The following is a 16,876-nucleotide window of genomic DNA, read 5'->3' as shown; positions in this document are numbered from 1 at the left end:
ACGGCCTTCACGAAATTCAACCTGCAAGTATCGACGGCCAAGTTGGAACTTGTTGCACTTGCATTTCCCAGTGGCTAACTAAGTGTGCTGCTTCAACACCAAAAGTCGACACCAAAGCTCTCTCTCTCCGAAAATCGTAATAAATCATCGCACCAAACTCACGGAAAAAAGAACAACTAAAACTCGTAAGTGAAAACTTTATATGTAATTTTTTGCTAAAAAATACTAAAATCTTTCATAAAAATATTGAATTACAGCTCATCGCGCTTAGTATTACAGAGGAGCAAAATATAAAAGTCAAACCTCGTAATTGCTAGATCCGCGGCTTAGCTTCGTAGAATTTGAGAATCTTTCCAATCTTTCTTCCTCAGTTTTGAGCGATTCCATTTAAGGTGAACAAAGTATTTTTGTCCACTTTTCTAAAAATAAGTTTGCTTGCAAAAAGAAGTAAGCTGTAAACATTTCCAACAATTGATAATTATTTTTAGATTTGTTAAAGATTGATTATTTTGGTATAGTTTTTAAATCGAAATATGATACCTTTGTTTCTCTTTAAGATTATTATTAATTTTTTTATTTTTTTTTAGCATAAAATATGCTCTTTAAAAACTTTTTTTGGAAAAAAAGTCTTTTTTAACTAATAAAAAAATAAAAAAAAATGTTTTAAGTTCTTTTTTTATTTTGTTTTTGTTTTCATTTAAAAAAAAAGAGCATAAAATATACCCCTAAAAAATTTTGTTTTTGAAAACAGTTTTTGTTTTAAATTTTTAAAGTGAAATTCCTTTATTTCTTTTTAAAATTAATATTTTTTTTATTTTCTTTCGGCATAAAATATACTCCTTAAAAAAGGTTTTTTGTGAAAAAATTTGAAAAAACAAATTTTATTTTTTTTTTTAATTTTTGAAAAACAGGAGCATAAAATATACCCTTCAAAATTGGTTTTTTGGAAAACATTTTTTTTTTAATTTTCAAAGCGAAATACCTTTGTTTCTCTTTAAAGTTTGTATTAATTTTTTATTTTCCTTTGGCATAAAATATGTCCCTTTAACAATTTATTGGAAAAAAAAGAAAGTGTGTGGTAGTTCACGGAACCCGCACGATTGAAGTGAAACTTCTTTTATCAACAAATCAATAATTTAACTATTATTTCAATATAATGCATGCAGAAGTCATGGAAAGCATGGAATGGAATTTTATTAAACAGAATTATTTATTTATTTTAATATAAAAAGAAATGAATTTATTGTACTCAATTACATTTGGTTCTCGGCATTGTCATTATCATTATTGGATTCGTTTTCCAAAAATGAAACAAGGGCTTTATGGTAACTGAAATACGTAAAAAATGATCTACATTCTAATCTATCAAGGTATCGATGAAATACTGCATCAATGGTAGTTCCGCATCTTGTTGTTGGTACTACAAATTATCACTTATCGTACAACCGGAGGATTCCCTGTCACGGTGTTCAACAGTAGCTCTTAATTTTTTACGCTCCAAATACTCACGTTGCCGTTCAGCACCTGTTTTCGGTTTCCGTTTTTGTTGATTTGATGCCATATTTAACAGAAATCAATCAACAAAACAAAATATGTTTGTAAGATTTGCTCAAAACTACACACACACTCTATGACGCGTCTCGCGTTACTAATAATATTGTGTTTGGGATAACTGTCAACTGTTTCCACCGAAATGCGTTCGCAAAGTGTATGGTCTTTGGTATGGTAAACAGATTTATGATACATTATTTTGCGGCGACAGCACAGCGCGATAGCCCAGCGGCTAGCAATGTGGGCTTCCGATCCGAAATCCTTGGTTCGAATCACAAGAAAATTTTTTTTTTTTTTTTTTATACATTTATTTCATTTTGTTTTATGATATGTTTATGAGCAGATTTTTTTCATGGCAGAAATACACTCGGAGGTTTGCCATTGCCTGCCGAGGGGCGACCGCTATTAGAAAAATGTTTTCATTAATTTTGCTTTCACCGAGATTCGAACCAACGACCTCTCTGTGAATTCCGAATGGTGATCACGCACCAACCCACTCGGCTACGGCAGCCGTCAATCAAATGTCATATTTACAAATTACATTCGATAAGAATGCAATAATAAACGACCGCATTACATTCACGACGACACGCCACGCCAGTCTTTTAACAGATGGCGCTGGCATAGCGTGAGTTTTACGTAGTTTAGCGTAGTTTTACTCCTCACAGCGTTTCATCCACGCCACGCTTTTAACAGATGGCGCTGGCGTAGCGTCACATATCGATGAAACGCTATGGTTTTACTCCTCACAGCGTTTCATCCTTCGAGACAAAAGAAGTTTCACTTCAAAAATTTGGAAAATTTTTGATTTTAAGTTTTGAAAAATGGAGAATAAAATATAACCCTCAAAATTGTTTTTTGGAAAACTTTTTTTTCCTTTTTTTCATTTTTGAAAAACGCTCCCTTTACTCAGATTTCTTCATATCTCTTTTTTATATTAATATGACAGACTAATCTCAGTAAGTCCTATTATATACGAATACGTACAGCAAATCAGTGCAAAATACTGCTCTAGCGAGGCGCTCCCATACGTATGACCATTTGCAAATCTATCGAAGCATCGTCGCGTGTACCAAATATTTTAACCCCTTTTATTTTTTATTTACTTGATAACTCTTATTTTTTCTGTTTTAATGCATACATTTTTGTTCTGGTAGTGTTAACGGACTAACGGACTTTTATTCCAAATATGCTTGAAATTGTAAACTCCTACTTTAAAACGAAGACATTTCTATCTCTACTCTCTAAGGCATATGGCGCTATAATTATTAATTTCGTCTTCCGGCTCTGATTTCTACATACATAAGACTTCCGCTAGAATGCCGACAAAAACGTCAAAACAAAAGCTGTAGACTATTCTCCGAAAATACTCTTTTTTCTGACCACAGTGCGCTTTATATTGCCTCACCGTTCGCTGACGTTTTCTCGCTGATCTCTTCTACGCGCTGGGTGGTTGTTGGGAGGATGCGTTTTTCATCAATTACAAACTACTATTTTGCCATTATCTCTACACATACGCGTATTGTTTTGAAGCGTCGGTCCATTGAAAAGAGGTTGGTCGGCGTAAAAATCCTGGCAATGCGGCATGCGGCCACATTTGTTGCTCAATACGCGTACACACCACCACCACCTCAAAGTAAGGTGGAAAGGAAATAAGATTTATAAATATTACATATAAAAGGCGAGTGCAATCCCTGGTATTTGTATTTAATTATTTTTAAATTAGAGGAATTGAAAGCAGCAGCAGTTTGAGGGGCTGGCTGGCCGCCTGCCTTTGCCGTGGTACAAAGGACCTGCTGGTTGCATTGATGATTTTCAAGAATGTACACTAATATTTGTTTGGCTGCTTGTCTATTTGTTTATTTATCTCTTGTGTAGGTAAATACTACTTATTTATATATTTATGTACATATGTAGTTGGAAAACACAACAAACAAGTGGTGAAGGGGATGAAAAAAACTTGTCGAACAAAATAGAATATAGAATAGAGGAAATAAAAAGCCAAAAGGTTACACGCGTCACAAAATTTGCTGCAGTGTTGTTGTTGTTGCGCCGCAGTCGCTGCTGGTGCCGCCGACGCTGCTATTCGACACTTGTGGTTTTATGGCTAATCACTCACCTAACTTTCGTGTTCTGTCGAGTAGCTGCATAACTACTTGTTAGTGGCACATGTAGCGCATATGGCGTAATTTAAAAACCAGTCCTGCGATATTCATTGTTTTTGGCTGATATCTTTCAGCAAGGTTCACCCTATGTAACTAGTTCCGAAGTGACCCTCTTTTTGCTATCAATCGTTTTTGACGGCTCTCTTAATAAACAATGACAGATCCTTTGGTATCCTTTGCATACATATGTATCTATTTTAATGTGCCAGCGCTTATCACAGTATCGAACAACAAACATCGCACAACTTAAACGCTCTAATAGATTCTTAGATATCTGGCTGAACATTGTTGATCAACTACGCGTCCAACGTAATTAGCGGTTTCAGCAAATAAAATGTCAGACAACATTTTTTTTTGCTTAGCTTTACGAGTATTGTCACATGTTCGAGTATGAACAGCTCGACAAGATAAATATATTCAGTCATTCACTCATATTCCGTATGCATATGAACTCATTTTCGAACTACACACACATATACAATATATATTTCCTTACTATTTGTCACTGACCAAGTCGATGCGCTCTTGAGTCCCTATTCTGTATATGCAAGCATATTTATAATCTGATACTCACTGTGGCTTATACATTAGACCGGAACGCCTGGACGTAGTAAAGACGGATAGGTTGGTGGGTTGGTTGAAGTGGCAGTCTAAGTACTTGCTATTCCTCGTTAAAATATTTTGTTTAGAAGGTAAACCCTTTGATCTGGCTGACACTTATATCCCCAAAGCCATCGGTATCATTCAAGAACGATGAGCCAAAGTATCTAAACCTAGTGGCATGCCATGCAGAACAATGACAGACAAGCTGTCTGACAGGGTCCTCCTCCTCATTCTTGCAGCTTCTGCAATAGTCCAAATGAGCTACGTTCAATCTTTGGAATACATTTTTCTTTTACCTTCTTACAGAAACGTTTTTTCATTATCTTTACGCAGAGACGTTTTTCCTTTACCGATTAAGTAGCGCCATTGAGCGCCTGACGTCCCATTTTGTAGCGTTACATCTCTAGGTACAGAGATCTTTTTGTAGTGTTACATTTCTGACTGTCAACCCGTCTTGTGTTGGATGCAATGACAATGCTACAATGCTTTTGGGTCTAGAGAGGTTAACCTACAAACTGCATACCAAGAGGGAGACGAGTGATAGTGCTCGCTCGCTTATTTTTTCAGCCTTACAATTCCCTGGTATGTCGCTATGCCCTGGCACCCATATCAAATGGAAGCGGAAATATTCCGCCATGTCGTTAAGAGATGCAAGATTGGTTGCAAGAGATGATATTAGTTTGTTAGTTGCAGTGTTTAGTGGATTCTAATGAGCCAGCTAGCGAAGTTCACCTCTGAGAGATGTATCTTAAAATATTTTCAGCGAGGTTAATGATTTTTCGGAAAATTTAATGTTTCATTCCGAGAGTAGCTCGTTTACCTGGCGCTCTGCAGTTTTGTGGCTTCAGTTCTATTCTTACCGAAGTTCTCCTTTTTCCCAAAGCTCGTTTTTGGTAGCATGCATTTCCATTTCAAGGAAGCGGCTAGGCCATATTGGTGCTATTTTGCAACCTCTTGCTGGTTGCTTCTTTATTTCTTGTTATACCTCACGGAAGTAAAGTGCAGAATAGAAATCGATATCGATAATATTATTTGAAGTTAGGGCATTTAGTTTCTCTACGTACCCCGAGACGTATAAAAATTGTGTCTCATATGAGGAAAGGGCTTTGAATGTGTCTTGGCGGTCATTTAAGTTCTTAATGTGCTACAAGATTAAACTCTACATTTTCTCTGAAGATTAACCTTAGTGCATAGATATACAGAAGCTTACTCATACACACATAAATCTTTACCCCAGGTTCAATAGTGCTAACTGCTAGACTTTCTACGGCTTTTGAGATAACTGTGTACCAATTTAAGGCGGGAGTCGTACCGGTGACTGGTTTAGCCGAATGGGTTTGTGCGTGACTATTATTAAGTGCAGTCCGGGTTAGAAACCTATTATGGGCGCGAAACTTAAAATTATAGAAAATTTTTTTTCTAATAACGGCAAGCCTCTGAATGTTTTTCTGTCATAAAAAGTTGATAAAAAAAAAACCATCGAGCATCGGGAGGTGGCATAAAGCTGTGGGTATCTCCAATTTAGGGTCAACATCAAGACGTATTCCAAGAATGGGACGAGGAGCTCGAATAAATACTAAACAAAAGAAGCATGCATCAATTACATATACATTGATACACGAAATATATACACACACACACATGTACGAGGTGGCTCAGAATCAATGATTCAAATTTGTTTTTGAATCAACTTTTTACTAAATAAAAAAGAAAGTGTGTGGTAGTTCACGGAACCCGCACGATTGAAGTGAAACTTCTTTTATCAACAAATCAATAATTTAACTATTATTTCAATATAATGCATGCAGAAGTCATGGAAAGCATGGAATGGAATTTTATTAAACAGAATTATTTATTTATTTTAATATAAAAAGAAATGAATTTATTGTACTCAATTACATTTGGTTCTCGGCATTGTCATTATCATTATTGGATTCGTTTTCCAAAAATGAAACAAGGGCTTTATGGTAACTGAAATACGTAAAAAATGATCTACATTCTAATCTATCAAGGTATCGATGAAATACTGCATCAATGGTAGTTCCGCATCTTGTTGTTGGTACTACAAATTATCACTTATCGTACAACCGGAGGATTCCCTGTCACGGTGTTCAACAGTAGCTCTTAATTTTTTACGCTCCAAATACTCACGTTGCCGTTCAGCACCTGTTTTCGGTTTCCGTTTTTGTTGATTTGATGCCATATTTAACAGAAATCAATCAACAAAACAAAATATGTTTGTAAGATTTGCTCAAAACTACACACACACTCTATGACGCGTCTCGCGTTACTAATAATATTGTGTTTGGGATAACTGTCAACTGTTTCCACCGAAATGCGTTCGCAAAGTGTATGGTCTTTGGTATGGTAAACAGATTTATGATACATTATTTTGCGGCGACAGCACAGCGCGATAGCCCAGCGGCTAGCAATGTGGGCTTCCGATCCGAAATCCTTGGTTCGAATCACAAGAAATTTTTTTTTTTTTATACATTTATTTCATTTTGTTTTATGATATGTTTATGAGCAGATTTTTTTCATGGCAGAAATACACTCGGAGGTTTGCTATTGCCTGCCGAGGGGCGACCGCTATTAGAAAAATGTTTTCATTAATTTTGCTTTCACCGAGATTCGAACCAACGACCTCTCTGTGAATTCCGAATGGTGATCACGCACCAACCCACTCGGCTACGGCAGCCGTCAATCAAATGTCATATTTACAAATTACATTCGATAAGAATGCAATAATAAACGACCGCATTACATTCACGACGACACGCCACGCCAGTCTTTTAACAGATGGCGCTGGCATAGCGTGAGTTTTACGTAGTTTAGCGTAGTTTTACTCCTCACAGCGTTTCATCCACGCCACGCTTTTAACAGATGGCGCTGGCGTAGCGTCACATATCGATGAAACGCTATGGTTTTACTCCTCACAGCGTTTCATCCTTCGAGACAAAAGAAGTTTCACTTCAAAAAATATTTTGAGTGTTGGAAATCTACATTTCGTCCTTTACGCGCTCAATTGCTTGTCTGTTTGCTGTATCCTGCAGCTGCCTAGTTCACAAGTGTCAAATATGATTGACGTTTGACGCCATTTGCAATGATTAATTTAGCGCCAACCTGTATATGCTGTAACAGCAATGTTTCTAGTACTTTAGTATAAAAAAGGTTTTTTAGTACTTTAATAAGGGCTAAAATGTTTTTGCCATACCTTTCTTTTTTTATTCCCAGTTAGTGGAAGAAATATTGCAACTTGAGACATCTCGAAGATCATATTCGTATACCTTTCCATTGCACTTTTGGCATTGAAGCCGTTAAAAAGGAATACATTTTGTCCACGAAGTATAAAGTCAAAAATAAAAATAAATCAAGAAATTCGGAATTGTATACAAAAAATTTATGTTTTAAAACACCCTTAAACCCCCCAAAAATTTCCTGAATTTTAATACCAACAGAGCAAAATCTGCTCCAACCATAGACAAAAAGGGTGCCAGATTATTCTGTGGAATACTTACAGGCCACGTTACCTGCAATAAATATTTCAATACAATAGGACTGCCTATCTAGCACTAGCTTATGCTAGTTCTGCTGTGATGAAGATGAGTCCATGGAACACTGAATAACCAATTGTGAAGCATTAGGTAACAGGAGACACAGAATCCTGGGCTCGTACCTACTAGAGGATGAAGACTTGCAAATGCTCCCTCCCACGGAGCTGGTTGGGTTCCGCGCAATATTAAATAATTAAAATTAGACACTTAGGGGCGCTAAATAGATCAATCTAGTCGCAGTGCATAAAGGCCTGAGCCTAATCCGTACAACCATTACCATGTTTTAAAAGTAAGGCGTACAGCTTTCAAAAGAAATGTAGACATTTGAAACCCTTCTCGTTTTCATTGGGTTTTCTACGATCCGTACTAATGCAACTACAAACCGAGTTTTCTTTCCCGTAAATGCAAACATACAAAAGCTATAATTTTTCTTGTACTATCCTTACAACAACCACAACCACTCTCCTACTATTGTTTTACAACAAGATATATGCGCTGATAATATTAAATACTCTGACCTTATTTTTTACTAAGAAAACAAGCAAATACAGACACGCATATATTTACAAAAATTCACTATTCATGTAATATATGTGAGTATATTAACTTGTGCACAAAGCAAATATTGACCACACGCTGTAGTCGCTGATGATGACGAATGTCTGTGCGCTTCGAAACTTTCGTCATTTGTAAGTGACTGTTCAGTCGCCCGTTCTGTAACTCACTTGTCCTTCATCCTTTTGATAATTTCTTGTGTGTTCGTGTACGAGAATTAAGTTGTACTCTTGTGTAAGTAAGTGTGGGTAGTTGACAATTATGTTTAAATAATTACGTTAATGACAACTTACTTTTAACTATACGTTATGTAATTTTTTTCTCTCTCTACTTTTCTAGGCGATTATTTACGAAGGGCAAGATAAAAATCCGGAAATGTGTCGAGTTCTGTTAACGCATGAGGTTATGTGCAGGTAAGCTTCAATTTGGTGGAATATGTTAAATGAATGTATTAACATATATATTTGTATGTATGTATCCTCATATAATATGTGACGATATGATTTGAAATGATATGGTATTTGTACTTAAATGTGTGTAAGTGAGTTAGTTAGCCTTTTGCAGTGTCCTCGGACGACTTGCGCTAATGAGTAGGAGCTGCTTATAATTGTTAGTTGATTAATACCTAATGTCCTATAGGCTGTAGAAATGTAAGACCTGCGTTCACAATGGATGGGATGAGATTGACCCTTAAGTCATCTTATGCATCACTCATAAGGATATTTTTTTTAAATTTTAATTAAGCCCATACAATGTTAATATCTATTATAATGTGCGTTTCATAATCATAAGACACACATTTTTCACAGTATTTGACTTTATACAAGATTTCAGAGGAAATACAAATTTTACACATCGATTAAAGTAACAAAAGTTATCTGTTTCATACAGAGTTTAGAACTTTTTTAATACATAAAGAAAATTTCAAGCAAAAACGTATTTCCAGGCGTTTCAAAATGATAAGAAACTGTTTAATTAAAGTGATCGTTTAACAAAAGTATACTTTTACGAATTTTTTTCTGTCGTCTAGAATATTTTAGTATTCTATGGAAGCACCATTTGCTTTAGCGACACAAAATAACCTCTTTTTCATCGATTCTGTTAACTTTTTAAATTTACATCTAGCGAAGCCCATTCTACTTCGATTGCCGCTTTAAGCTCCTTGGTGTTGTCAAATTGGTGATTGTTGGCGTAAACTCTTCTGCCTAATATACCCCAAATGTTTTCTATTGGGTTAAAATCCGGAGCACACGTCGGCCAGTCCATAGTTTCTAGGGAACAATCGGTCAAATACTGCCTAGTTTCCCTGCTTACGTGGAGTCGGGCGTTGTCTTGGGCGAAGGGCAATTCCGATTATCCAGAATAAAAGGAAGGATACTATTTTTCAAAACGTTGTTTTCGTATCCACTATTCATTCGCGATGATGTAAACTGTATATTAAGAGTTGCTTTCGATGTAAATGCACCCCAAACCATAACAGAACCTCCACCGAAGTTGCGCGTGGAAATAAGAGGGGGCTCTTGCGCAAATCATCCGAAAATATAATCTGTTTAAAAAATATTATGAAATTGGGCAACATTAAAAATATTCCAAATATCTTCCTGTATCTCAGCTGATGTTTAGGTGTTTTTCTGCAAACTGAAGACGCGCCAGCTTGTGCCGTGGCAAAAGATGAGGTCCTTTTCTTATTTTTGATAATTTTAAATGATTGCACCTCTGTAATGAGCGCCAAACTGTTGTTTTTGAACAATAGCGGCTATGCTGGCACTAGATTTAATCGAGTTAGAAGCTTTCTTATGATTGCTCGCTGTTCTTGACTTGATAGTGATAATGTTCTTCCAACGGGCTACAAAATGTTGTAATTCTTAGGACTCCATAAAAAATTCCGGATAACACAACGAATTCTGCGTTCTGTTTTTTGCAATTAATTTGATCGACAAGCCTGAATCCTTGTAGGCCAAAACTTTTCAAAGCTCCTCTTGTGATAATATCGAATCCCTCGGCATTTTCGGTTAAATTGAATAAAATTATAATTAAAGTCATCCAAAGCGACAATCATCACTTTCTAACTCTTCAGAAACTTAATTTCGACTAGTGTCTTATCATTATCAAACGCTGAAAAGACTAGCTAAAGTGCAGCTTCTTGGAAAAAGGTAACGGTTCTACAAAATAAAGTGAGCTTTCGCACCAGAAACAACTGCTGAAAGTCTTGAGTCTATAACTGTTAAACTGACTCCAAATAAAAGCTACTCCGGAAAGTAAAAGCGAGCTTATGGTAGTTCAAAAATTGTATACTAAAAGGTGTCTTATGATTATGAAACGCACCTTATACACTGGAATTGTCATGCAGCGCATGCAGCATCAGAGGGTATCAGCTATCCGGCTCTAAATCCTTCTGAGTTGGTCGACGTCTTTTATATTGTTCTTATATTTTCCTCAGATGGGTTCATAAGAAGTGAAGTGGGGCCAGTTCCAACGAAATTCTGTTGCCTTTTGGTATCGAGTATGGACAGAAAGCAATTAGATGTAGAACGCTTGTTGAAGTATTACAGAAACGGCATAGGTTGATTCGGTCATAAGAATAATGTTTTCGTTGATAGGGAGAGTCTATCTCATTTCTTTAGCTCAGGTGGTGAACTTACTATTTACTGCTCTCATTTCGCAGCTTAGCTGCTCTTCTTACAGATCAATCCGATTTATCACTGCTTTTTGCGCTGCTAAGCAACCAAGTCAGCAATGTCGAAGGATGTATTTGCGTAACACATTTTTACAGCTCTTAAAAGGGATGCCATTGCCGCCGCTAATGTTAGTCGTTTTTAAAACTTCTGCAACTCATAATTGTTAAGCACAAACAAGGCCCAAAACATGAATGGCATGGCGGCAATGAACAATGACAAAATTAGGCGAGAAGAATACGGTGTTCGTACGATACTGGAAGGAGAATGTTGGACAGAGACAGGCAAAACAGTTTTTCCTTAGTTTTAGAAAAGCATCAAGTAGACTCATAAACTTGGGTTGAGAAGGCTCACGAACTCTCACTGGATACTATACGGGCCACTGTCGATTAGATTGCAGCAGTTGCACACCATGAGACAAACTCAGACTCATAACCCTTCGTGATATTGCATGGGGAATTTGTCCTGAATTTTCTAAAACTAATGGCGGCCGCCGTAGCCGAATTGTTTGGCGCGTGACTACCTTTCGAAATTCACAGAGAGAACTTTGTTTCGAATCTCGGTGAAGCATCAAAAGTAAGAAAAACATTTTTCTAATAGTCGTCGCCCCTCGGCAGGCAATGGCAAACCTCCGAGTATATTTCTGCAATGAAAAAGCTCCTCATCAAAAAATATTTGCCGTTCGCAGTCGGCTTGAAACTGTAGACCGCTCCATTTGTGGAACAACATCAAAACGCATACCACAAATAAGAGGAGGAGCTCGGCCAAGAACCCGGAATGGGTGTACGCGCCAATTATATAAGTATATATATATAATATTAACTTTTCAGAAACTTAGGAAGACCACTTGCCCTGATCCCTCTAAAACCAACCTAAAAACTTTAGATTTTTTCACACCGCAGAGATCTTCCAACTCATTAAAGAAATGTCCATTTAAGATGGGAAATCTTCGTCTAGGGTCAAATCATGACAATCGAATAAAAGGTGCAATATCATCTCTTCCTCTTGTTCATCTAGACAGCCTCTGCAGAATTCATGTGTAAGTATAAGACAGTATAGAGAGTCGGCCTTAACTGTTGGGCGATTCTGCTTGTGGGCTTATTACGCCATCTTTCATTGATTATTCTTAGAAATTTCTAAAAAATAAGTAGCTTCCATGTTAGTAGGGTTATATCTATGTTATTTTCTATGTACTCGGAAGGAACTCTAGTGGGGGTAGCGTTAGCTAGATTTGGGTGAAGTGACGCAGTCATCTCTTTGAGAGATATGTGCTATCTCATGGCTACCTTGGAGGAGGCTAACTGCTTCGAGAGGGATTTTATCACCGTCAGTCACTTTCAGTGAAAATATATACATCCTTTCACCGTATCACCTAGTTTAAGGAGTATTTTTTCCATCTTTGTAAAGCAGATGGCTTTTCTAAGGGAGTTTTTCATTATCGAAAACACTTGGAGGTTTCATACTAAAGTGCGACCGCTTAACACTCTTCATGCTGAAACAGTTGTTGTGCATGGGTCTGAGTGTAATGATATTACTAGCCTAGAGATCTTCTTTTTCTGCTTGATAAGCGTTATAACCGCTTACGCGATTTTGGCCGAGATTAACAAAGCGCGCCAGTCGTTTCTTTCTCGTGCTAACCGGCGCCAGTTGGACACACCAAGTGAAGCCAAGTCCTACTCTACCTGTTTTTTCCATCGCAGAGAAGGCGTTCCTCTTCCTCTCCTACCACCAGCTGGTACCTCATCGAATACTTTCAGAACCGGAGCGTTTGTATCCATTCGGACGACATGAGCCAGACAGCGTAGCCGCTGGATCTTTATTCGCTGCGCTATGTCTATGTCATCGTAAACCTCATACAGCTCATTGTTTCACCGCCTACGATACTCGCTGTGACCAACGTTCAAAGGTCCAAAAATCGTTCTCTTAAACACTCCAAGGGTTGCCTCATAGGATATTGCCATCGTCCAAGCTTCTGCGCCATACGTTAGGACGGGCATGATGAGAGTCATATAGTAGAGTGTTAGTTTTGTTCGTGAATAGAGGACTTTACTTCTTAACTGCCTATTTAGGCCAAAGTCAACTGTGACGTGGGTGCCGATACGCGATCGCGCCGACTGTTTGTTTGATGACAGGATATACTTCGTTTTGCCCTCGTTCATCACCAGAGACATTCCCTCTGCTTCTTTATGCAGTTTGTAAAAGGCAGAACTAAGAGCCTAGAGTTCTGTAGTACTAAATTGTGAACTTCTTTCAACAAAAATTATTGCATACTTTCAAGCGCATAATGCTTTGAGTAATTTGCACTTCATCATCAAAGCCCATAATAAATAAAAATTTTATTTTATTTGCCATAGCATATCCATAATTTATAAAATTACCACAAATCAGCGTCAAAGGAAATCATTCAAAATTCTTACCTTCACCTGCCATTTAACCTTGCAGTATCACTGATGCTACCTCCTATGCATCTGCGGTGCTTCCAAGAGTCAATTGGCCAAAATAAACAATCAATGAATATCCAAGCATCAGCAGATATGTAGAGATATTCACATACTTTCTTACCCATATACAAAGCAAATGCCTAACCAAATTCCGAGTTCATTGATGAACTGGATTACTAACAAAATATTCAACATTCATACACTCAAATAGTCACACGCGTATGGAAATATTTCGCAAGGCTGTCTGCACACAGCTGTGGTGGCCTACAAAAACCTACAGTCGAAGTGAAGTGAAATTTCGCGCTTAGCATCTGTGTGTGCGTGTGTAGGATGTAACAGTCTATTTGTTTGGTTGGCAATAATCTTTGTTGGAAATGCAAAGTATTTCACTGCATAACTTTCAGTTAATCTACACCTTCAACGCCCGTTCAGCCAGCTCGCTCGTTTGCTGGTTTATCCGCTAAGCAATTCTGTATAACGCTGGCTGCTTTGTGTGTATATTTAGTTTATATATAGTATAAATGTGTGAGCGTGCGTAATCCCTTGGTAAAGAATCACAATTCCCCAGAGCTTATAATTTCAGCTTTTCGCCTTTGTATTACTTTCTTTTACTCTTTTTATTATTTCTGTATTTTTTAGTCTTTCCCGTTTTTCCCCTCATTTTTTCTGTTTGTTTGCTTTCCACACTCAGAAACAGCATCAAATTATATGCTTCAGCACTAGCAAAGTCCAATAAATGTTAACGCTTTTCCTCGGCCTATTTTTTCTATCTTTTACCTAATATATTTGCTTTAAAAAAAATTTTTTTTATTTTTTATTTTTGTAAATTCAATCGTCGCCTTGTTGAATTTTCTCGCTCGCACTTTAAAGGGTACAATCAGTTCAGTATAAGCTGATTCCTATTACGCCTTGTGTCTTATTACGAGTATATTTGGGTATGCCAAGAAATAGTTAATTTTGACTTGAACCGAATTGAGTTGAGTTAAAAAGCACCTTCGCATCTTCTTGAGTGAATCTTCTTCATAAGCAGTGGCAAAATGTGGTAAAATAAAAAGCTTGTTCTCCATAACGACCTGGCTACCGTTATACCGTTATACTGGTGGTCATCATAGTAAGCAGATACCCGGAGAAATTGTGCACGGCACTCAAACAAAGCACACCTATACAAATAAAAGATGGTTGGACAAAGGGATGCCCAACTGAGCGTAGCATAATCGAGTAAACGCAGAAGAAGCAAAACAAATGGTCCAGTTCAATGCCTAAGTGGGTGGTTGTTTAGCTAACGTGTATATGGTGAGCGGACGCGTTGAGGTGTTTAAGAGTGTGGGATGGGGTGAGGAGATGGCGAATCATCAGTTACAATGATATAAAGCAAACAACAATGGCGTCTTCGACGCTTGGCGTTTCACCTATTTTATATCCACCCAGCTGAGAAATTTACTAATTCAATACTAATTGCCCACTAGTATTCGGTGGACCATTACACGTCAAGCTAATGATTGTATGATCTGAGCAGGTAGTTTTTATTATGTTTCAAGTAGCAAGCAATTGCCTTTGAATTCATAGCAGAAAAATATTTTTCATTCAGGTGATCATGAAACTGTTTTCAACTGATCTCAGCTAATGTGAACTGCAATACAGGCCTCGTTTGCTAGCATTTCAAGTATAACCCGTTTTTTTATTTATCTAATTCAATTTAATGTTTGGTAATTTTTAGTTTAACATTCAATAAGAATACAATTTTTTTTCCTTTTATGAAAAAATTTTATTCTTCTACTATCATAGTTTAACTATTTCAGAAAAAATATTGTAGTTTTTTGTTTCAAATTTTCGGTAATTTTTTTCTAGAATTGAATATTTAAAATTGAGTTTTTTTTCTCGTATTGAAAATTTGAGTTTTACAACTAATTTTATTATTAAACTAGTTTGCCTTAGACTAACCCGCAACTAGTTACTTCGAAACTAGTTCGAGAAAACCTATTCAATAACCACTTTCCTAAAATATTATCTTAAAACTATTATTATTTATATATTAGAAGTAGCTTGGGAAGATAAACCAGGACATGATAAAACAGTACACGGACAGATCCCTCAATGTGGAAGGTGCAGAGGCAGTACACGTATATTTCAACGGAAGGTTTACACATTAGAAAGACGCGCTTACTTTAATCTTGAACTCAACTATAACATTAGAAGCATAACCATCTTTACTGATAGCCAGGCAGCAATCAAGGCTCTCAACACTTTACAGGTTACATCAAAACTGGTGCTGGGATGTTTTGATAAGTCGAATATCTTAGATCAGAATAACAAGGTACTTACCCTATAAACTCCAGGGCACATTGCAATTACTGGGCACAAAATGACAGATAGAAAAGGAGCGGCTTTCCCATCTACAGGCCTAGAACCATTTTGTGTCATAGACAAGGATAACTTTACGCCTCTTAATGAGAAAGTAGAGGAAAGGCAAAGAAGATTAATTATAGATAGCTTTAACCTAAACCGATTTAAAGATTGTATGGAATTAAATAAGAATAGTTTTAGAATTATCAAAGAAATTATTTTATCTATAATTGAACAGTAGCCGAAAATTGTGTATGTCACTACTAATGGGATGGTCCCTATACCTATGCCTTTTGTGTATATGAGATATCCAATGATAAAAAAATGTGTTCCTAACAGCCATGAAAAAACTTATGATAAAATCATCATCTACCGCTCTAAGGCAACATAAAGCTTTAGGATCCTTCATTAGTGAACAAAAGCAACACGTTTACAGATTGTTAGCAAAGCCCGGCCAAACAAAGGATGTTTAGAATATTGCTTAAATATTTATATGTACGAGTTCACTTTGCTATTAAAAACCTCGTATTTCTTCTAGTATACCAAGAAGTTTTGTGGAAAAAATTAATAAGACTGTAGCCACAAACTAGACCGCCACTAATTTCATCAGGAGAGATTCAAAACTAGATCAAAACTGCAATTTTAAAATGTTGAATAAGTTAGTCGGCAAGACTAAAACCAAAGTCATATTTTCATTTAGTAATTTGTTTCCAATAGCTTTTTTGTATGGTTTGTTGTTTGCGGGATGGCGCAGGTGATTTTTAAGATATAAAAGGAAACTTATATTTTCAACATCCACAGTGTAGGCGTTCTTCGGTCGTACTTCAAAACAAAGTTTATCTCATTAATCCAACTTCGGCTATGTCACTCACGGTATGTTTTCAAAGAATTCCTGCTCATTCTTGGAAAATTTGTGCGCGAAAGCAAATACTGGTTAAAAATTGTTTGGCAATTTTTTCACCACCTTTTTTTGTAGTTTCACTTATCTA

At 36.7% G+C, this 16,876-nt stretch overlaps 1 protein-coding gene across 2 annotated transcripts in view; it reads left to right on the top strand.

Annotated features, from left to right (window-relative positions):
- LOC129244803 (transcription factor collier) overlaps positions 1 to 16,876 on the top strand; it is a 128,742-nt gene that overhangs the window by 50,014 nt on the left and 61,852 nt on the right. For both annotated transcript variants that reach the window (XM_054882652.1, XM_054882650.1), the window contains exon 4: positions 8,768 to 8,841. In XM_054882652.1, the coding sequence (XP_054738627.1) occupies positions 8,768 to 8,841 (74 nt within the window). The remainder of the gene's footprint in view (positions 1 to 8,767; positions 8,842 to 16,876) is intronic.

Source organism: Anastrepha obliqua, chromosome 4, assembly GCF_027943255.1.
Source record: "Anastrepha obliqua isolate idAnaObli1 chromosome 4, idAnaObli1_1.0, whole genome shotgun sequence".
Taxonomy (NCBI): domain Eukaryota; kingdom Metazoa; phylum Arthropoda; class Insecta; order Diptera; family Tephritidae; genus Anastrepha; species Anastrepha obliqua.
Note: the sequence above shows the minus strand (reverse complement) of the source record. Positions and strands in the feature narration are given on the sequence as shown.